Genomic DNA, 24,064 nt, shown 5'->3' with positions numbered 1-24,064 from the left:
TGCTAGCTCTCTCCCGACGCCTTGCTCGCTCTCTCCCGACGCCTTGCTCGCTCTCTCCCGACGCCTTGCTCGCTCTCTCCCGACGCCTTGCTCGCTCTCTCCCGACCCCTTGCTCGCTCTCTCCCGACCCCTTGCTCGCTCTCTCCCGACCCCTTGCTCGCTCTCTCCCGACCCCTTGCTCGCTCTCTCCCGACGCCTTGCTCGCTCTCTCCCGACGCCTTGCTCGCTCTCTCCCGACGCCTTGCTCGCTCTCTCCCGACGCCTTGCTCGCTCTCTCCCGACGCCTTGCTCGCTCTCTCCCGACGCCTTGCTCGCTCTCTCCCGACGCCTTGCTCGCTCTCTCCCGACGCCTTGCTCGCTCTCTCCCGACGCCTTGCTCGCTCTCTCCCGACGCCTTGCTCGCTCTCTCCCGACCCCTTGCTCGCTCGCTCTCCCTCGACCCTTTGCTCGCTCGCTCTTCCTCGACACCCCCCTCGCTCGCTCTCCCTCGACCACCACCCCCCTTGCTCGCTTTCCCTCGACCCCTTGCTCTACCTCACACACAAGCTTCTTATACTAAAGGCCACTTTAGCCGCTGCGATATCTTGACCGATATCGTTAGCGTGGGTACCCGCCCCCATCGGTTGTGCGACATGGGCAAATCGCTGCCCGTGGCGCACAACATCGCCCAGAGCCGTCACACTACTTACCTGCCCTGCGATGTCGCTGTGACCGGTGAACCGCCTCCTTTCTAAGGGGCGGCGGTTCGTTCAGCGTCACAGCAACGTCACAGCTGTTTCACTGATCCACTGCCCAATAGAAGCGGAGGGGTGGAGATGAGCGGGACGAAACATCCCGCCCACCTCCTTCCTTCCTCATTGCGGGCGGGAGGCAGGTAAGGAGAGCTTCCTCGTTCCTGCAGTGTCACACGGAGCGATGTGTGCTGCCGCAGGAACAAGGAACAACTTTGTTACTGCTGCAGCAACGATATTAGAGAATGGACCCCCATGTCACCGATGAGCGATTTTTCATGTTTTTGCAACGATGCAAAATCACTCAAAGGTATCACATGCAACGGCATCGCTAAAGCGACCAGATGTGCGTCACAAATTCCGTGACCCCAACGAGTTCGCTTGAGCGATGTCGCAGCGTGTAAAGCGGCCTTAAGAATGTCCTTTGTTGCAACCAATCATAGCTCCTATTAATGACCTGTAGCAAAATAGCAGAGCTGTCATTGGTTGCTATAGGCCACCTGATAAATATCCAACTAACTGTCAACAACCAGTATATTACCTCACAAGTTCAAACAGTAAGTAAGCGGGTTTTTTTGGCGAATAACTGTAAAGCGCAGGGTTAAAATACTAAATGCTAAAATAATAATCTCTTTCCTGTTTTACAACAGCATCATCTATATTGCTAAGATTTAGAAGATCTAAAGCTAAATTTGAGAGTAGCGCCACTTATTCCTTCACACATGATGGGGCCTTGAGGAAGCATGTGATCATGCGAAACCACGGTGGCTGATGGAGGTGCTATCTGCCTGGTGCAGGCCATATATTGTTAATTTACAATAAAATTAAAAGCACATGGTTCAAGCCAAGGAATGAGTGCCGCTACATTCTTCTTTAGGTTAATGGCTGTACATCTATCTTTGTGCTGAGCACTGCCACTTGTGCCCTAGATACCCTGTTGAGGAGCACTTAGTGGTGTTTGTTGCTGAATGTGTCCTGTGGGACTGCCGATAAACTTTGCTGTGCTGTTGAAAAACAAACTCCCCTTTGAGATTTGGAGACCCCATTATACAGTATAGTGATCTGTTCTCACAAATATCGAGTGCATGTGTGTGGCTGTCTTTCCTGTAGTCACACTATCCAGCCTAGACCTCCAGTGGAAAGGGGTATCCTCGCTCATTAACATTTACTAAACCTATATATTTGTATCTAAAAAGGAACTGTCAGTTGCAAAATCTTTTGAGGTAATAGGGAGTTTTGCTTGGTGGTGATCCCAGTGCTAAGAACTGATTGCTGAGTAGCTCTGAAGTGCTCAACTTTTCTTTTGAGTCAACTCTTTAATGTTGAAGGAGAGCGGCACTCGGCTGAGCATTTGAAGGTCAAGCATATTTGGAAATGACAGCCACACTTTAGTGGCTAGACATGCTTTAAATTTAATGTCGGCTGTTTTTTTGCTGTCTCAACTAAAGGCAGCTTAATGTAGGCAAAAAGATCTTGAATCCGACAATGTATCGCTTAGATTACTGTGTGCAGCCATTCTAACACAGCAGAATTTTTGGCTGTAGCCATGTAGCAGAATCCAGAGAGCTGTCCCTGCCCACACCAGCTCTGTGTATAGAGACTGTACATTGACGGTGAGGTGTCAGAGGAGATGGCGTTCTGGACTGCTGTGCACATGTGTGCCGCCCCCACGTCGGCAGTCGGGCTGCTCGGATCCGCAGTGGCATGATCGGTTTTCGGACCCGGGGGTCGCGAAGACACTCAAATAAAAAGGGACGTATATGTACGGGGATTGTTGTAGATACTTCGTGACGCCACCCACGGTGTGTGGTAATATGGAATACCACCGCTGCTGTTGGGAGGGCAATGGAATGGCAGCTGTTTGTTAACCCCTCCGTGGGTAGGGGTGAATGCCCCGGGGCTCAGTGTCCAGGATACGGGAAGCGATGTAGGCCGGAGGTGCGCTGGGCCGGACCGGGGGATGTTGGTGTACTCCCTGCTGAAGAATTGCACACGAGTCTGTTGGTAAACCAAGGTGTCAGTGGCCAGCTGCCGCGTCCTTGTGTACTCTTGTCCCACACCTGGCTGGTGTACCAATGTACCTTCCTCCGGCATTCGTACTTTCCTAATTCTGGACAACTCCATATAGAACGAGGAAGTCTGCTTCCGGTTCTGTTGTGGTTGGGAGTCGTGCCAGCGAAAACTGACCCTTGGGATTTCAGTGGGTGTTTGCGGATACCCTATCCCCCGCGGTAGGCTGCCGTTTCGCTCTATCTGGGCTAACACTTCTGAAGCAATGTCTGGAACATTGCTCCGGGTCTGGTGAATTAGAGAAGGGGCTTGCAACTGTCTTCTAACTAGGGTCCAGGTACCCCGCCTGTGCACTTTCTGGACCAAATCTCCGTGGCCGGTACCGGCGGGCTCCAACCCTACCCAGATCCACTCTGGATTTCCCGCGACCGTACTCTCGTCGCCTTTGGCCACGGTCCACTGCTTGCCACCTAGCCAGTAGACCAGGGCCGCTACCCTTCACTAGGCTGCCGACTTCAACTCTCCTCTACTCAGCACTGAACTTCAACTAGCACTTCACTGAACTCACTGGTTCCCGCCCCTGGATCCTCAAGACCCCTTGGTGGGCGCTCCCAATCCACCTGGTCCTGCCCACTGGTGTGTCCTTCTTACCCTGGGGGGGGTGGCTAGGATTTTGTGGCTGATGGAATCCGGTGTGAGAAGGTGTTATGTGGGGTGTTGTGTTCTTCTGTGACCACCTGGCGGCGCCAGGGCGTCACACATGACCTTGTAGTTCAAGCAAAGAAGCCCTGCTGCTTAAACAAACGTGGCAAATAAACAGAATTCAGGGATGCCTGTATTGTCCCGATCCTATGTTTTAACCCTTGCCGCATTCTGGCTTCAGATTACATAGCAAAAACCTGCTGACAGATTTCCTTTAAGCAATTAAGACCATACATGCCAAAAAAAATCAGCAAGCTAATATATGCCATTAAAGTGGTCATTAAATTCCTTTTAACGTTTTATGTAGTTTTGCCATTTGTTCTGGTTGTCATTGGAAGATCTTCTAAATTGCCTCTTGACCATACAATCAGATTTCAGCTTCTTCCTATATCTTATTTTCTTACCTTGTATCTTTTAATATATATTTGGCGAGCACTTTTATGTTTCTTTTATCTAATTATGGTACCTTTTTGTTTTAGTTTGTATTATATATTATTAATAAACTTTATTTAGAACCAACTTAGCAGGAAATAACCAAAAAACACAAGTCATGTAAATACAAAGCAAAGAAGTTGTACTAGAAATATAAATGTAGCTGTAATTTGCGGTGTTTTTTTATTTTTGTAGAAAGAGATTAAGTCGAATAGACAGCGCTCTCATCAGTCCGCAAACGGTACAGAAGGTAAGGCCCAGATTCTGTTTGTGTCAAATGGTTAACCTTTTCATTGTGTCCATATTTTACCCGTAAATATTTAAGATTTCTGTGAATTAGATGAGCTGGATTGCATGGAACATTCCAAGACTCATCCTTGGGCTCGAATCACACTTGTATGGTCTCGCGCAAGAATCGCATCGCCTGGACTGAGTGACTGACCGGACAGCCGGCGGCTCTTCTAAGGCTAGGTTCACATTTCAGTCAATTTGTATCAGTCACAACCCGCGGCTCTGGTAAACAGCGGAATCAGTATGTCGGATTCCGTTGTTCCCATATACTTTTATGAGCGGCGGATTGTGACTGAGGCTCTTGCGTTGGATCCTCCGGTCAACTGGAACAACTGACCGTCGGGCGGCAGGAATGCAGCATGTAGCGTTTTTTGAGCAGCGTAATCCTTTTGATTTCGCTGCACATGCTCTCTCTCAGCGGCTGATCACTCTCATTAACCGGCCGCCGGGAGATCATCTGTTTGCTCTCAAAAGCCGGCGGCCGGTTAATGAGAGCGATCAGCTGATCGTTCTCTCTGTCTCTTGAGTTATAACGGAATCCGCTTTCTCTTCCAATACTTGTCATCCGTTGTACAACGCATCAGTCACAAGCGTTAAGCAACGCATGTGACTTATGCAAAACAACGGAAATGTGAACCTAGCCTAACCTAGCCTGGACGTGTCAGCTTCATGTATATCTATGCACCTGACACACTCTTGTCAGGAGAGCCACCATCTGGTCCCGACAGTGCACTCGTGTCATGCATTGATCTGATGCATTAAACTGTACAAACTGGTGCATATGATCTGATATCCAGCCATTGTGCGCTGTCGACAGAAATGTACACCTGCCTCCGGCCAGCAGATGGCCGAATCAGTATAAGACAAAAGTCAGGAGTCCGTAAAATAATCACAACCTTAGCTGGGGTCAGTAACTGGAGTAACTCAGTAACTCTCTAAGCAGAAGCACAGTAACAGGAGTGAACCAGGGTAAATAGAACCTATAACTGGCTACAGGAAGTGGGGAACTACGGGTTCTTAGTGTGAAGATTCACAGAAAGCAGCTGATGATGAGAAAACCATGCTCAAGAATTAAACCCCAATCTCTCAGCCAGAACAATACCACAACCTTCAGAATATTTTATCAAAACCGCTACATTCTCATCCACAACAGCAGCTCCATCCTGTTACAGAAGCAGAAGGTGTGAGCACAGACATTGCTGTTGCAGCATGGCGCTCATCGGCCTCTTGGCCTTGCCTTGTATCTATCAGCAGAAGCTCTGTGCACACTGTTTTTACAGAATACATTGAATATTCCGTAAGTACCAAAACAGAGGAAGGGGGTGACCCCGCTCACCTGTACCCGAGATCAAATCCAGACCGTGCACGGAAAGAAAGAGGTAGGCAGACCTCAGCATCAGCATGAATAGAGTAGAAATCCAGCAATCTGGTCCAAAATAGGTTAAAAATAGGTTCTTTCTTTATTCCATGTTCAAGTTAAAAAATTTTCCATCATTAATTCATAGGAGTAAACGTGAGGACGCGTTTCGAACAGAGTTTGTTCTTAGTCTGTCTCATATATATATATATATATATATATATATATATATATATATATATATATATATATATATATACACATATGTATATGTAATCTATTCGCCTACATAACATTGCCAATTACATAAAGGAATGTTGCAAAAAAACATATATTGCAAGTTATAATTTTTTTTTTTTTTAAAATGTGATTCAGTGGTCAGTATATACCATTGTAACTCTTGGTGTACGTTTTCTCAAACCCCTACATTTCCTGCAGCCACCGTATACAGTGTACATAGGTAAGGATGGTTGACCTTGGGGAGATCAACATCCAACACCGCGGAGACATCACGTTTTTCTCAACGCAGTGACACTAGAACAAGGCCCCCTGGGAAAATATGCAAAACAAGAATGCCGCGGAGACTCCATCACATGTTTCTCAACGCTGGCAGAAAACTAGCCAGGTCTTTCCACACTGATGAGGGGCAAATACCCCGAAACAGCTGTCTGTGGTTGGATACCATGGTTTGGTATAGGCGGATTTTTTGACTGGAGACTGCCCTTCCCGTGGTTGTTCCTTCCCAGTGAAAGACCTGGCTAGTTTCCTGCCAGCGTTGAGAAACATGTAATGTCTCCGCTGCATTCTTGTTTTACCGTATACAATGTGTCCACCCATATCCTGTCCACCACCATTAACTTGAGAACGGCGGCAGCTATAGGCATAGAAGTGGTGTCAATGTATAGTAAAGTAGCCATGCGCTACGCAATAAAACCACCTATAGTGCCACCTGCTGGAAAACAACAGGGTTAGCATTTTTATCTCGAAAACTGAACGAGCTAGAGAAAAAAAGTAAATTTACAAAGTTGTAGGGCATCATCAATTCAATATGAATCGACACCTTGTATACAGAAATGCTATGATATGAAACCCATGACCCCCCCCCCCCTCCCCCCAAAAAAAAAAACATTGAATGCTGGTCACGCATATGGCGCTCATTTAACTTTGATGCTCAAAGTGGCCCCCGTCAGCTGCAATGCACATCTGGACTCTGGACCACATACTGTATCTTGCTGCACATTGTGCAATATGGTAGGTGACACGTTTGCACAAGCATCTGTGATACGTCGTAGGTCCTGCAATGTTGGTGGAGGGGTCGCATACACCTGCTGTTTGATGTGACCTCACAGAAAGAAGTCCAATGGGGTCAGGTCAGGTGAGCGTGGAGGCCACTCCACACAGCCACCATACCCAATGACTTGTAGGAAGGTCTCCATGACGTATCTCTTCACGTCCGCAGCCTTGTGAGTTTTACACATTCTAAGCATAGAATTTCTGTATGCAAGGTGTCGATTTGTATTGAATTGATGATGCCCTACAACTTTAATTCCCATTTTTTTTCTCTATCTTGTTCCATTTTCAAAATAAAAATGCTAACTCCGTTGTTTTCCACCACGTGGCGCTATAGGTGGTTTTATTGTGTAGCGCATGGCTACTTTACTATACCTAGACACCACTTCTATGCCTATAGCTGCCGCTGTTCTCAAGTTAATGGCGGTGGACAAGATATAGGTGGACACACTGTATAGGGAGGCTGTGTGATCTGCTGCTGTATACAGACTGAATAGCAGTGATAGTACTTGTGTTACATTTGTTTTCGTAAAGTATCTAGTTGAGTTACTTTTTTTTTTTTTTTTTTGAGCGATCAATATGTCAGATCTCAACAGGTGTGAAATGACATTTTCCATCTTTCGTATCTTAAAAGATATGACTCTGTAATGTAACTTTCTCTTTTTCTTTTTCAGCTTCAAGACCCACTCAGAGAAGTTACCCTGACCTCTCCAGCTATAATATGAATGAGCGTGAGTATAAGCGACCTGAATTCTTCTTAAAGGGGTTACAAAAAGTACTCCCCTCCTTTTAACCCCTGGTTTTCCTCTGGGCCTAAATTTATCAAGCAGTGATGCCAAGCAAAGACAGCCGAGGAACTGCTGGGTATAACTGGGCATGACTGCGGCGTCAATGGGGGAATACTGGGGGTGAGGACCAGGGGCATACATAGAAATCATGGGGCCCTATAGCAAAAATTCTGATTGCCCCCCCCCCCCCCCCCAAAATCACATAAATACATTTCTCACAACTGTACAGCCCTTCAAAGTATTTTCCTCCTACTGAAGCCCCTAGATTCCCCTTTCATTGCAGCCATAAAGTAGGATGCCAACAAAAACCCCCACACTGTATGATACCCCCATATTGGATTCCTCCACGTACAGTTTGGTGACCGTACTGTACCCACTTGCAACTACCCTGGCAAAAATATGGTGACACCCCCCCCCCCCTCCAACACAGCCTTACATTCAGTGTAATGGGCCTACATACAGTGTACTGGTCCCTACACCACTTCACACTGTATAATGGCCCCCAACACAGCCCTCAAATAGACCTCCATAAATTAGAAAGGCTCCCACATAGCCCTACAAATATTATCATGGCCCCCACTTAGTCTTCCAATGGGCCTCACATTGCCTTCCATATAGCACAATGCACACTCCATCATCATCATCCATATAGTATAATGGGCCCCACATAGACCTCCATGAACTAAAATGCACTCCCATAGTCCTTCTTAAGTAGTATAACACATCCATTATTGTACTCCAAATACCAAATAGTATACACCCACACAGTCCTCCATGCATTATATTGAACACCCCATTAGCTAACCATTGAGTACACTTTTAGAGGATTAAGGTTGGTTCGGGACCCAGACTTGACCTGAAGCCCAATGGAAGTCACTGATTGGGTAGTCCAGGTCTCTTCCCACATGCATCCGGCCATAAACAGATCACTTCTAGAGGGTGGACGTGATCTTTTTTTTTTCCTTGTAAACTCTGTTTGGTACCAACACAGAACCTCGGGTTTACTCCCTAGTCAAGCGTGTCGACACAGCAGCAGAATGATGGCGGAGGGAGTGGAGCACTCCCTATTTCATCAATGCTTTCAACTGTACGCCAATACAGTTAAAAAGGGAGGACTGTTACCACCCCCATCTTGATTTCCGGGCTCCATTTTTTTTCTATTGGGAAAATATATACATGTATGTATGTATGTATGTATGTATGTATGTATGTATGTATGTATGTATGTATGTATAATATAATATATATGGCGGGAGGTTTTAGAGGCAGTGTACCTTTTACCTGGTCTCCATTTCTTCATGCCTATGCTGCCACTTTTCAGTAATACCACGAACCGGTGATCGTGATGGTACTTTCCTTCAAAATATTCCATGAATGGTGTTATTACCACAGCGGCATTCTATTAAAGGATGTATACTCCAGTTCAGTCAGAACTTTAATGGGAACCTGTCACTCCATTTTGTGCTTCTAAGATGCCCCAAATACCATATACGTCATGTAATGTTCATCCCTAATGTGTGACTGTGTGTTGTTGTTTTTTTTTTTTTGTTTGTTTTTTTTAACTTCTACAGTATGTTGTTGTTTTTTTTTTACACCCTTAATTTGTACTCACCGCCTATGTAAATCCCTGGCTTATTGGTGGCTGTGGATATCTGTAGTCACATTGCTATGTTCAGTAGTCATATCTACTGCGGTTGGATTGATGGCCTGAACTGTCCCGACATCATGGCGCCCCGTGACAGCAGCTTCCTGCCATGTGTACTGAGGAAGGGTGTACGTTCCATGCTTCGGAAGCCGCTGGTACTCATGGGCTTTTGTGTATGCTGTGAGCGTGCTAAGCAAAGCTGGCCGGTTGGATGCCCAGTAACCTGGCTGTGAGCGCAAAGAAGTAGGATCCCTCGAGTGCCTGAAGTCTGGGCAGTTCGACCCATTCCTGCACAGGAGAAAAAAAAGGGAAGTCATGACAGTGTGCACTTCGCGCACACTAACAATTCAGCAGGGCGCAGTCAGTGGCTGCAGAAATTTTAGTTGAGCCTCAACAACTACTTTAAAATTTAGGCCGTGAGTGGCACTTTGACTGGCACGCGGGTACATCGCTGAGGGGTAGGCAGTCCTAGATAGGAGATAATAGAAGCATGCTTTATATAACCACACACTGAATGGACATCTAAAAGGCTTCCCCGTAAATCACTTATTATGCCCGTAATCTGGAGCTAAAGGATTTACCAGCCTTTTCTATATCTCAGCAGCTGTATTTATAAATCAAGTCAATATGTTAATCCCCCCTGGTGGTCCCCTTCTGGCTTTTCCTGTTACATCACCACCTACATAGGCAAAGCAGAAAATGTGCCCAAAGTATTTTTAGCCTAGTACTTAGGAGGGAATCCTTTTTGTGGATTATCCCATACATAACATGTTTTCACTCATTTCCATTTATGAATGAATGAGGACAGTGGATTGTTGTGAATGAAGGAATAAAGTTCCGGGGGTTTGGGGTGGGCTAGATGTACTTAATGGACAAAGTATTGGGACATCTATACATTACATCTACAGGAGCTTTTATGACCTCCAATTCTACATTCCTATTCATTAATATACAGCTACAACAGCTTCCATTCTTCTGGGGAGGCTTTCTACAAGATTTTGAAGGTGTGTGTGAGGGAGGTTTTGCTCATTCATCCAGAAGAGCGTTTGTGAGGTCAAATGATGTTTGAGGAGAAGACCGGACTCACAACCTCTATTCTAGTTCAGACCAAAGGTGTTGGTTGAGGTCAGGATTCTGAATCAGTTTGGTGTGTAAGAACATGAAGAATATGACTATCTCCACAACCATACCTTTATGGACCTTGCTTTGTGCACTTGGCACAGTCATAGGGATCAGTATATGGGCGTACCTAAACTGTTCCTTCAAACATGGATGCTAGTGTTGACCACAGTGTCTTGTTATGCTGAAAGATTAATATTTATCTTTGCTAAAACTAAGGAGCTGAGGCCGTCTTCTGAAACAGACCCCATAGTATTATCCCCCCTCCACCAAACTCTGCAGCTAACCCAATGACGTTAGGCAGGTAATATTCTCTTAATGTCTGACAATCAGTTGTCAGACAGAGAAATGTGATATATCCCGGCACAGAACTCTTTTTCACTGCTTTTAGTGTATTTACAGTATGTCACAAAAGTGAGTACACCCCTCACATTTTTGTACATAATTTATCTTTTCATAGGACAACACTTTAATACAGTGTAAAGTAGTCAGTGTACAGCTTGTATAACAGTTTACATTTGGTGTGCCCACTAAATAACAGTCATTAATGTCTAAACCTCTGGCAAAAAAATGAAGTTGTCCCCCCCCCCCACCCCCAAAACAACAGCAAGTAAGTGAAAATGGCCAAATTCTGAAAAATGTGTCAATATTCTGTGAGGCCATCATTATTTTCAAGCACTGCCTTAGCTCTCTTGGGCTTGGAGGTCACTAGAGCTTCACAGGAGCCACTGGAATCCTCTTCCACTCCTCCATGACAACATCACAGAGCCGGTGAATGTTAGAGACCTTGCGCTCCTCCACCTTTCTTTTGAGGATGTCCCATAGATGCTTCATAGGGTTTAGGTCTGGAGACATGCTTGGCCAGTCCATCACCTTTAGGGTACGTTCCCATGATCTAGGCACGCTGTGTTCTAGATGCAGCGTGTCTTCTCTTGCGGAGATACAAGTGTTCTCCACGGGAGAATGCAGCATCCGTGCCCACAATCAGGATTCTGGGCGCAGCAGATATTTGAGGTGTTCTCCCATTAAGGACTCTTGCGTCTCCAAAAGCATAAATTAACACTCTGTGGCTCCAAAAGCCACACCGCATGTCCGTTTACGCTGCGGAAGAAACAAGCATAGTGGCCATGGGATTTCTATAATTCCCATCCACTGTGCTTCTACTGTACAAAGCAACGTTTTGGACATAGGGAAAACATGCTGTGTCCAAAACACTGCTATTCCTGATCGTGGGCATGCACCCTTACTCAGTTTCTTTAGCAAGGCATTGGTCATTTTAGGGGTGTTTGGGTGGGAAAATAGCTAATTGGGCACAATTTGGCCATTTTCATATAGGGATGTACTCACTTTTGTTGCCAGTAGTGTAGACATTAGAGTGTGTGTGTGTTCAGTTATTTAGAGGGCACCAAATTTACACTGTTATAACAAGCTGCACACTGACTAGTTGACCTTCTACCAAAGTTTCATATCCTATATGTTGTCGCATGAAGACACACGAAATTTACACTTACACAAGCTGTACACTGATATAATGTAAAGTAGTTACTGTCCTATTTTCAGTCTTGTCACATGAAAATATACATTAAAATATTTACAAAAATGTGAGGGGTGTACTGACTTTTGTGATATACTGTAGACCACGCTATTCGGCAAATGTCATTGTGCGGTCACACAAAGTTTTGCATAAACTTCGCCGACTGCAATCTAAACAGCAACCAATGCCACCATGACAGAGTCTGACACTCTGCCCTATGGTTTCTCTGGTGTCTGGGATCAACACTAGCAGACTCTGGCGTTGACCTTCTGTTTGCTGATTCATAGGCAAACTAGCAATAATGCATCTTCCGCTGATCTGATTGCTCCTTTGGTCACTTGTTGTTGGGAGGCCTATTACATTTGCTCCCCTCCTATTTATGCTGGTGGAAACCTGACATCCATGCCAGCTCCAGTTTAATCTGATAGTCTGTGAGGTGTGGTGTCCCAGACTTGCTGGTGAAAGTTGTTCTCGTTGCTTGGTGACGGTTGTGGTTTACTCATGTTGTTTTCTAGGTTCCTTCCTGCTCTTGTTTTTCCTCTTAAATCTCTTATTGTCTTTACCTATTGTGTGTGTGCTGAGTGACAGAGTTTTTAGTTTTTTCCCTTTTCTGTGTTTATCTGTGGGTTTCATCACACTCCTGCTCCATCCTTCCCTGGGGGAGGGGGAATCAACTCCAGACTAGTCAGCAGCAGGGCCAGGAAGGAGACACAGCCCTCTCCACAGGAGTATCCCTGAGGTTAGGAATAGCATAGGGTCCCTTAGCTTGAGGGATAGCTTTGGAGCCCCGGTTCCCCGCTATCCCATGGTCATCGTAACATGTGCTTGGTAATATAAGGTTTGAATGCAATTGCTCAGCCATGGAAAATCATGCAATGAAGTTCTCGGCGGGCGCAGTGTTTGTGCTGATGTTAATAACAGAGGTCTGGCCTCTGTGGTGATGGTGTTGGCAAAGCATTGGCGACTTTTATGCCCTCTACTGTAATTTTATGTGGTCTCCACTTTGTGCCAGAGTTGCTCTGGTTCCTAAATGCTTCCACTTTTCAATAATATCACTCACAGGTTATGAGGAATATTTAGGAGGCTAAAACATACAGACTTGTTGCACCGGAAGCGCCTACTACACGACTGCACTGGTATCAGTGAGGTCTCTACCACCAGCCATTCTGTCACACGTCCGTAAGGGCAAACTACACAGTGAGAGGTCGCATACATCGGGGGGCTGAGCACAAAACCTGAAAACGAGACTTTTGTCCAGATAGTGTAGAAGCGTTTCAATTGTCGAACGCTATAGTCATGATCCAATATTACGGAATTGTGTTTTTATGGCTTTTATAAGTGACTTTTTGGTTTGTGGAATGGTAAGCGCCACAGAATCCAAATGTATTCTGCCTTGCATGTGACTAATTGTTCTGTACCTTCTCATCATCGTGCTATTTTAGGTCTGTGTAATCGTCCCCTCTTTTTACAGCCGTGACTCAGAAGATACAATAATACAGAGGGAATTATTTAAGTCTAATTAGCCATCATTTTGATTTGCTTTCTTTTAGTATCTCCGTTCCCTCCATATGTAAATTGCCATTAAAACACCTGTATTCTTAATGGTTTCGCTGCCGGCTAAAATTTCCACGGCAGAACCTTTCGATGTGGTGCATATATCTTTTATTATTGTTTCTTCCATTTTGTGTGTTCATTTAGTTGTAGGCACTTTACTTGATCTAATTTCATAGTAACGTTATCAAAGGGCAGGCTGCACCCAAGCATTAACATCTTCCGAAATGATCTGCATCACCCACTACGTCCCATGGGTCCTAATGACAGCAGAGGGATGACGCAGCCCTCCTCCGCAGCAGAAAAGTGACTGTCCTAGGAAAAACCTGTCCAAAATGCCCTACACAATAAACCTCTCATACATTCTGGAGTTTTTTCTGTCAAAGGTACTTAAATAACAGTCCTCTCCTCACCCCCCACAATTCTAAAAAAAACCAATGCTGCCATATAATACCAAAATAACTGTAATAATATAATTCCTAAGTATAGTTAAATTTAGGTAAATTCACTATTTTCCATACTTTGACGCTGACGAAACTTGTTGCATTCAGTCCTTTCAAGAGCAATCACGTGAATGTGACAGATCTTCTGCCTGATAATTTCCATGTTTTTTATTGCCAGATTGCTGAATTGTCCCATTAATTTAATCAACTTTATAACTATATTTTTTCAGCTGAGAAATTCCTTTAAGTTTACCTATTGTTGGTCTCTTTAAGGGGGTTTTCCCACAAAGTTAATTTGAATCAATAGATCTTGGAATAATAATAATTTCCACATTTGGATGTGTTTTTATAAAAAATGTTCCTGTGCTGAGATAATCTTTATATAGGTGTCCCTGCTATGTACTGTGTAATGGTTGTGTCTGACCGTACAGGGACATGGTCTCGTCATACCACAGCTCCTGGGCAGGGGAAGGAGGAAACGACATTACAGCACAGAATATCAAATAATTCTTTGCGGTAGCATTTAAAAAAAAAACAAAAAAAAAAAACAGGAAAATGTTTTACCTCACAAAAAGGATTTGCTGTATTCCTGTGCTGTGCTATCTGTATACTTTCTTTTGTTTTCTCCCTGCCCAGAAGCTGTGGTATGATCAGACCATGTCCCTGTACGGTCAGACACAACCATTACACAATACATAGCAGGGACACCTATATAAAGATTATCTCAGCACAGGAACATTTTTTTTCTTTAAAACATTCAGTTATGGAAATTATTATTCCAAGATCTATTGATTTAAATTAAAGTGAAGCTGTCAGGTCCTGTATGCACCCAGAACAAAGAGTGATTCTGGATGCATATTGCTAATCCCTGCGTAGCAGTGCCAGCCTATAGTAGCATAGATAAAGAGATCTTTAGAAAAAGTATTTCTAAAGAACCTTTATGATATGCTAATGAGGCCAGAAATTAGTTGCAAGGGCGTTTGTTCCCTTGGCTAGTCAACCCCATTAGCACATAAGCACGCCCCTGTGGGCCTACTAACATGCTAATGAATGCGCAGCGTCAGAGGATGGTCACGCTCGCTCACCTCTCCGCTGTCACCATAGCTGACACTGGTTTTCGTCTCGGTGTGCATGATCAGAAGTAATCGCACTTCCAGTCATGCACACCTTGAAGCCGGGTTTACGCGTCCCTGCTTCAGAGAGGTCTAGTGTGCATGACTGAAAGTTCGGAGACTTCTTATCTTGCCTACTGACCATAAGCCCAGCGTCCTGAGGCAGTGCAATGGACACAGGAACGCGCGTTACTGCCGATGACTACACTGTGCAAAGGGCATTGAATAGCATGTTAGTACTCCCACAGGGGCGTACTAACATGCTAAGAGGGCAGAATGAGCGCAGAAACTAACACCCTTGTGACTATTCCCAGTGCTCATTATGATATCATAAAGATAAAAGATCTTTAGAATTACTTTTTCTAAAGATCTTTATCTATGCTAGTGTATACAGGGACAGTGAGGCAGAGATTAGCAATATACACACACAACTGCTTGTGGTTCTGGGTGTATATTAGACCTGACCGTTTCCCTTTAAATTTGTTAGTGGTAAAACCCCTTTAAAGGGAACCTGTCAGGTCCCATATGCGTTCTGACTTACAAGCGGGGTGATGTGTGGCCTAGTAACCCCTTCTTACCCATCCCCGTGTTGTAATATTGTGTAATATGACTTTATAAAAAACGTTTTATAAATTGCGTGTTCCCTATGTAAATCAGCAGAGGGTATCCCCTGGGCATCGCTTCGCCCCGAGGGCGTTTGCATGCTTTCCGTGGTATCACGCCCCTGTGGGTGTGATACCATGGATTTACAGGAGTGACATCACAGTAACCTCCTGGAGATCCCGCCCGTGTGCACTTACCATTCGCGCACCCTTCATATCCGGTTGTTTACTTGCTGGCTTTAGACGCTTTCTGAATATGGTCAGAACTGCAGCAGTCTTCTGATCATGTGCAGTGCACTTGTGACACAGACAAGCAAACATCCAGATAAGAAGGCTGCGCGAATGGCAAGTGCGCATGCGCAGGATCTCCAGGAGCTGACGGTGACGTCGCTCATGTAAATCCATGGTATCACGTCCACAGAGGCGTGATACCACGGAAAGCATGCAAACGCCGACAGGGCGAAGCAACGCCCAGGGGACTAGACCCTCTGATCATTTACATAGGGAACACGTAAGTTATAAATCTTTATACATTCATATTACACAATATTACAACACAGGGATTGGTAAGAAGGGGCTTCTAGGCCATGGGTCCCCAATTCCAGTCCTCAAGGGCCGCCAACAGTGCATGTTTTCAGGATTTCCTTAGTATTGCACATAATCACCTGCACAGTTGATGATTCCAACACCCATGCAATGCTAAGGAAATCCTGAAAACATGCACTGTTGGCGGCCCTCGAGGACTGGAGTTGGGGAACCCTGTTCTAGGCCATACATGACCCTGCTTGTAGGTCAGAACGCATATGGGACCTGACAGGTTCCCTTTAAAAAGGAATCTGTCACCATGTTATTGCTATTTCTTCTGAGAGCAGCATGCTGTATGGCTGGAAACCCTGATTACTAAATGCAGCAGTTGCAATAAAATCTGCTGAAGATCCAGCAGTGCTCTGAATGCTGAGCTCTGTATAACCCCAGTCACTCCACTGATTAGCAGCCTTCTGTGTACACTCGTCAGTAACAAAAAGCTGCTAATCAGTGGAGTGGGTGGCATTATACAGAACAGTTGACTATGAGACAGGAGACACCTAATCCTGTAGTGATGATCTCCTGTTGATAACAGTTTTTATTGTAACTGCACGCAGCCTAGTAAGTGACACATCAATGGAATCCGTTTCTCAGCCACTATATCATGCTGCTCTTGGATTATATAGCATAAAATCCGCCTGACAGATTCCCTTTCACAATTATACCCATTTTACATATACTGCTGAACGTCGGGGGTCCAGGTCTTCAAGTCCCCACCGATCGCTTGAGAAATCACTCTGATGTGCACTTTTCAGGAGGCTCAAGTACTCCACTCATACAAGCAAAGTGTGTATGGGCTCAATAGGCAGTCTGCACCTGTGCGTGGTGTATGGACTCTCAGACTTTCTATTGCCCCCGTCAACGCTCTGTGCTATGTTGATGGAGGAGATAAGTGAACAGTGCACTTTGGCTGTGTTTTGAGTAATCATTTTGGTGTAGGGTCTCACTTGACCTCTTATAGATGCTGTGTAGAGCCCCGGCTTTGCTCCTGTTTTGATTTTGGTCTTTCCAAAACAGGCCATGGTTTCCTGTGTCTGCACGTGACGTGAGCAGGATTGCTTCTCCCGTTATTTGCTAAGCAAGCCCCCCCCCCCCCCCCCATAAGCTACAGGTGAGTTATAGACAGAAAAGGGGGCTGGTTTAGCTATCGATATGAGGTTTGCCGACCCCCTTCATACACGACTTGTCTCATTTTGGGGAGCACGGTCACTTGTCAGAAGTGTATTAATAAGTTGCATAACGCAGTTTTACAGATGTAATTACCGCATATGTAGAAGGCAATCGGGACAAACCAGGTAAAGCAAGCTGATGGATAGTCTTGTAGAAACCACATTGGGGGCCTTGTTGGAGGCGATTCGAGGACTATGTAGGACAGTTTGCGATATAGTGGACTTTACCAGCCAGAAACTGGATTTTCTTTTAATATAAATGTGAGCCGTCCTCTAGCAGGATACTCACTCACGGTATACAGTAGCGGCACAGTGTAAGGCTACTCCTGTAATAACACAGGTGCAGGCAGAACCGCCTATATATAATGTGATGGGAACATTGTGCTGCTCCCAAGGAGCCTTTATTAGATCGTTATCGATATCTCAATGGGTCACTGCTGCTTTCTATCCAGGATGTTGGGTTTCCTTTATGTTTTCTTAACTCCTACATTTTATGATCACAGTGAGTATGTGGGGGTGTTTATTTTTGCAGCTTTATATCATTAATTCTGCAAAGTGTACTATTGGGGAATAAGGCTAAATTTTCTCCTTCTCCAGGTAAATCCCCAAATTAGCCTGAATTCCCTAGCACAAGGCCTGTTTTCTATTTGAATTAAGTAAAGGGTTTTGAAGTTCGGTTGACACCACAAGTTTACATACACTATCTAAAAAGACACATCTGCAGGTTTTTCTCATTATCTCACATGAAATCGGAATAAACCCTTTCCTGTTTTTAGGTCAATTGGGAACCAAAATTATATACCATATATTTGCCAAATGCCAGAATAATGAGAGGGGGGAAAATATTTTAAGGCATTTTTATTACTTTCTGCAAAGTCAAAGTTTACATACACTAAGCACTTTGCCTTTAAACCATATGGGAGAGCCCATATGATGATGTCATGTATTTGGAAGCTTCTGATGGGTTTACTGGCAACATCTGAGTTAATTAGAGACACATCTGTGTATGTATTTTAATGCACACCTGAAACACACTGCTTTTTTGTGTAGCATTATGGAAAAGTCAAGGGAAATCGGCCAAGATCTCAAGCGGAGAATTGTGGACTTGCATAAGTCTAGTTCATCCTTGGGTGCAATTTCCAGATACCTGAAGGTCCCTCATTTATCTGTACAAACAATTATACGCAAGTACAAACAAGATGGGAATGTCCAGCCAGGAAGGAAACTGGTTCTGTGTACAAGAAATGAACATGCTTTGGTCAGACGTGCATTTAAACCCAAAAGCAAAAGACATTGTGAAGATGCTGGTGGTAGCTGTAGCTGGTAAGATTGTCATTAGCCACAGTGAAATGAGCATTGTATCAGCATGGGCCAAAAGGCCATGCTGCCAGGAGGAAGCCATTACGCCAAAAGAAACATACAAAAAGCCAGATTAATGTTTGCAAATGCACAACGGAACAAAGCCGTTAATTTTTTGGGACCTGTTCTGAGGTATGACAAAACTAAAATTGAACTGTCTGGCCATAATGACTATGATGGTGGGATATGGGGGGAGGTGTATCTTGCTGTACAGATTCCCATATTAAGCTTGGTTCACTGTCTTATTTGTACTGCTTCTATGTACAGTTCTATTGTTTTTAAGTAATAACCCCCTATAGTGCAAGTTTATAGCCTCTTGAGGCGCTTCTGTCCCTGGGTGTGGCCTAGAGTCCACCTACTGTAAACTCTCTGCTTACCTGGGAGATTCTGTCAGTCTGTTGGGAACTTGAATAGAGAAGGAAGAAGATTGAACCTCTGAGGGTAGCTGTTGCTTCTCAGGGAGACCTGGATATTTATCGCTTACCGGACTATATTTGTGTTACTGGACTAATATTACTCTCTGTTTTGTGGATTATTTTATGGACCGTTTTGACTTGCTTGGAATAAATGCTCTTTGGATTGTACCGCCATCTCTCGCTCTGTTTGTGTGATATGGGAGAAGGACCCCGTGACAATGACCATCATTACGTTTGGAGGAAAAAGGGAGAAGCTTTGAAGCCTAAGAACAGCATCCTATCTGTGAAACACAGAGGTGGCAGCATCCTGTTGTGGGATTGTTTTGCTGCAGGAGGGATGGGTGCACTTCACAAAATAGATAGCATCTTGAGAAAAGAAACAAAGTCAATATTTTGAAGTGGCCATTACAAAACCCTAATCTCAATCCTATTGAAAATTTATGGGCAAAGCTGAAAAGGCAGGTGCGAGCAACACTACCTACAAACATGGCCCAAGCCCAGTTACACCAGTTCTGTGAGGGGAGGAATGGACTCAAATTCCTACCAACTATTGTGAGAAGCTTGTGGAAGGAGATCCAAAACGTTTCACCCAAGTCATACAATGTCAGAGCAATGGTACCAAATACTATTGAAATGTATGTAATCCTTTGACTTTGCAGAAAGTAATATAAAAATAACTTAAAACATTCTCTCTCATTATTCTGGCATTTGGCAAATTATAATTAATTTTGGTTTCTTCTGGCATTTGGCAAATATAATTAATTTTGGTTTCTAATTGACCTAAAACTGGAAAGGTTTATTCTGATTTCATGTCAGATAATGAGAAAAACATGCAGATGTGTCTTTTTAGAGAATAAATGTAAACTTCTGGTTTCAACTGTATATTGACCATTTCAATATTAATAGAGCTCTAGAGAGCAATATAGAGGAAAAAATGCTTCTTGGTAAACTACACACGTGTAATATCTGCTGTTTTGATGACAATCTTTGACCTAAAAGTGTCAACAGTGCTGTGTTGACTCTACTGCTGACTTTAAAGTGGGGGTCGCCAACCTGTGGCTCGCGGGGCTCGTCTTGTGTGGCTCGTGAGGCGTGTGAAGTATGGCTTGTGGACCCTGGATGAGCTGCTCACGGGCCTGTGATGTGCGGTTCATGGTTATATGCTAGACCTGGAATAATGCAACAAATTGGCAAACAACTATGAAGAGCGCATCTACAGATAGTTAGTTACATTACATGAGTAGCTCCACACAGAGGAGCAGATCTGGATGTGTGTATACTGGCTTTGGGGGTTTAGACATTATTTAAGTATGGTAAGCTGGAGACAGGGTGATACTACAAGGTACTTTGCATACTACGATATCGCAGCTGCGATGTCGGTGGGGTCAAATCGAAAGTGACGCACATCCGGCGTCGCTGTCGCTATCTGAGTGTGTAAATCGTTTTTGATACGATTAACGAGCGCAAAAGCGTCGAAATCGTATCATCGGTGTAGCGTCGGTCATTTCCATAATTTCGGAAGGACCGATGTTATGATGTTGTTCCTCATTCCTGCGGCCGCACACATCGCTGTGTGTGAAGCCGCAGGAGCGAGGGACATCACCTTACCTGCGTCCTGCGGCTCACGCCGGCTATGCGGAAGGAAGGAGGTGGGCGGGATGTTTACGTCCCGCTCATCTCCGCCCCCCTGCTTCTATTGGCCGCCTGCCGTGTGACGTCGCTGTGACGCCACACAACCGACCCCCTTAGTAAGGAGGCGGGTCGCCGGCCAGAGCGACATCACAGGGCAGTTAAGTGCGTGTTAAGCTGCCGTAGCGATAATGTTCGCTACGGCAGCTATAACACAATATCGTATGTGCGACGGGGGCGGGGACTATCGCGCTCGGCATCGCAAGCATCGGCTTGCGATGTCGTAGTGTGCAAAGTGCCCCTACTAGTCAGTGGAGGTGCTTAAAGCTGGATGTGACAGTGTGGTGGGAGGGCTTGATGCAGTATACTGAATAGGGGTATTCTGGGAACCCCTTGATATTTGTATACTGCCTCAGTGGAAAAGCGTTGACTGTCGTTATACTGGTAAAGGGTGCTCTCCGTGTCCCTACTAAAGGGGTGTGATGGATGTGGCTTGCAACCCTTTCTGAGCTGAATGAGAGAGGTTGAGGACCACTGCTATAAAGAATCTCCATTATGAAGTTTCTTTCAACATTAGGAAGGCAGACGTTGAGATTTTTTAATTTTTGTACATAAAGTCATATTTACGACAGAAACCCATCCTAAACAATATACAGCCCAAACATTAAGCCAGGCATATATCTGTGACGCCCTGGGCAAGCCAGGGGTCACAGGTCACGCACCATCACACCCTACATCCCAGTTAGGAACACCAAAGCTCACCAAAAATCCTTGTTGCCTTCCTCCAGAGGCTGATGATTCACACCAGGGGGTGGGCCGGGCGGTGGGCTCCGCCCACCGAGGAGATCACAGCTCTGGAGGCGGGAGAAACCAGGCAGATAAGCTAGGGACGGAAAGGAGTAAACAAGGAGAGGAGTTGAAGTCTAGCTGAGGGCTAGAAAGGAGTAAACAGCTAAGTGAAAGTGAAGGAAGAAAAGTAGTAAAGGAGGAAAGCAAGAGTGGTGACAGAGAAAGCCTGAAGTAGTCCAGCTGTGTGCAGGACAGGTCAGCAAGGTCAGCAGCGGCGGTGACTGTCTGGAGGGGGACCGTTTGGAAGTTCCTGGAAGGACCCCGGAGGCTGTGTGCCCGGCGGTCTGGAGCAGTGTTCCGAAGGACAGTCAGCACCAGGGCAGGGGCCTCTCGGACCCCGGCAAGGCTAGGAGTCGCCAGAATTTGCCAAATCCGTCAGTGAAGGGGACGTAGATCCCCCAACAACCAAGTCCCGATTGAAGGCAACAGCCCAGCCAGTGTAAGAGAGACGCCGCCAAGGCACCAGTTTCTCAGGGCCAGCGCCTGCAGGCAAAGAGTAGAGCTCCTCCGGTCCAGCTTGAAGCCGGGGAGCGGGTTACCGGTGGGGACCCATCGCAACCAACAAGTACACAAAGGTGCTAGGAAGAGGGACATCACCGTCACCTACTGGGAGAGCAAGTGAAGCCGTCCGTGGGACCGTCTTACCAGCCGTTTGGTTTACCGTAAAAACTGTGTCAACGTCTCAGGCTGAGTGAGTACCACAAGGCACAGCGCTGCCCCCGCGTCCCCGGGATCCCCGTATTGAGCAGCGGTGGTGAAATCACCACAACCGTGGGTGGCGTCACGGACAATAAACAATCCCCACACCCAACCAACCCCTTTCACTCACGGGCGAGGAGTGCCGCTCGAGAAACCCCCGGGATCCGGCCCACCGCTCGAGCCACCACTGAGCAGCAGCCGCCGGACCCGAGCAGAAGGGGTGAGCGCGGTGTGCTGACACCCTCCTCCCCGCCCGCGACATATCCTCCTAACCTGACTGACCAGCCAGGAGCAAGTGCACCATCCATATGAAGTTTTACCGCATATGTTCTAGTGTGAACAAGCCATATCCTCCATAGGAGGGGTACACCCTGAAACTAGTTAGAACCTGAGCACATAGCTACAGAGACCAAGCCGCTGGTAAACAATATATTATATTGCTCGGCTTATTGTTCAGGCTGTATATTGTTTGGGATGTGTTTCTGTCATAAATATGAGTTTATGTACATAAACTATTATATTTTTATGTTATACGAGGGGCTGCTGATAAGTCTTTGGCTTTACCCAGAAAGAAACAAGAGAGGATGATGAAGCTTTATTTTATTCCACATACTCTTCACTGATGTCATCACATTTCTTACATCGGTATTCCAAGTTATGTAAGCCTAGCAAAAGATTTTGGTTGTGCCTCAAACCAGGCATCTGTAGAAGCCATGGCATCAGAAATGGTGTGAAATTTGGTACCCTTAAGGTGTTCCTTAGGTTTGAAAACAGATGATAGTTAGAGGGAGCTAGATCTGGTGAATAAGGTGGGTGGTCAACCAGCTGGAAACTGGTAAAGCATACAGCTGGGGGTTTGTATTATCAGGCTTGGAAGGGCCAAAGTTATTAGGCCTTTCTCAGACTAAAAATTCCAGCCTGCAGCCTCCCGAGAAGTGGTGCGTACATTAGATGCACCATTTCTGATGCTTTGCCTGGCTTTTCCTGATTGCCCTGGTAAAGTGACAATCAGGGTAATACTTTGGGGGTTTTAGTCAGCTGTGAATCGACAGCTGACATCAAGCCCAGGGGTTAGACATGGAGAGGCATTTATCAGAGATCTCCATTACTAATCCGACAACTGTTGACGGGAAAATTAGCACTGCCTTCCGCACATTTTCCATGTCCAAATAACATGACCTTAACATATATCAATTCCGTCCATTGGGTGACGTGTTGTTCATCATTTTATGGATCCAGCAGAGCGTTGTTCAGTTATGCATGGTGGCTTCTACTAATAACACGTGTAACTGAGCATAAAATTGGCAATGCACGTGAGATAGCCGAAAATGTATTGGGGCCACTGCTTTTCTTCCGATTACACCCTCACATGTAAATGTCTTGCTCAGCCTATCATGCATGTATTCTCAGGGGCAGGGCTGTATTTTGCCTTCATGCTGCCCTAGGCACTTTAAGTGGTCGCGCCCTTTAGTGACAACGTAAAACTGAGTTTTCGCACTCGACATCTGTTTAAGGCAGATCTACTCTGTAAAACACTTTTAAAAAGTATAAATGAGAAATGAAGGGCACTAACCCCCCCCCCCCCCAATGGGGATCACCACAGGCACATCAAAACATAGCATGAGTATAAAATATTCCCACCACACCGCCCCCACTTATATACTGTGACTGTCACACTGCCCCTAATAAACTACACACTGCCCTCCCTTATAAATTATACCCACCACACCTTCCTCAATTATGAAATATGA

At 45.4% G+C, this 24,064-nt stretch overlaps 1 protein-coding gene across 2 annotated transcripts in view; it reads left to right on the top strand.

The window, feature by feature from the left end:
• The window catches only part of SH3YL1 (SH3 and SYLF domain containing 1), a 134,865-nt gene that overhangs the window by 80,006 nt on the left and 30,795 nt on the right, over positions 1 to 24,064 (top strand). For both annotated transcript variants that reach the window (XM_075341052.1, XM_075341053.1), the window contains exons 8-9: positions 4,071 to 4,125; positions 7,488 to 7,544. In XM_075341052.1, coding sequence (XP_075197167.1) covers positions 4,071 to 4,125; positions 7,488 to 7,544 — 112 coding nt within the window. The remainder of the gene's footprint in view (positions 1 to 4,070; positions 4,126 to 7,487; positions 7,545 to 24,064) is intronic.

This window comes from Anomaloglossus baeobatrachus, chromosome 3, assembly GCF_048569485.1.
Source record: "Anomaloglossus baeobatrachus isolate aAnoBae1 chromosome 3, aAnoBae1.hap1, whole genome shotgun sequence".
Classification (NCBI taxonomy): domain Eukaryota; kingdom Metazoa; phylum Chordata; class Amphibia; order Anura; family Aromobatidae; genus Anomaloglossus; species Anomaloglossus baeobatrachus.
The sequence above is the reverse complement of the archived record's forward strand: the minus strand, read 5'-3'. Positions and strand labels throughout refer to the sequence as shown.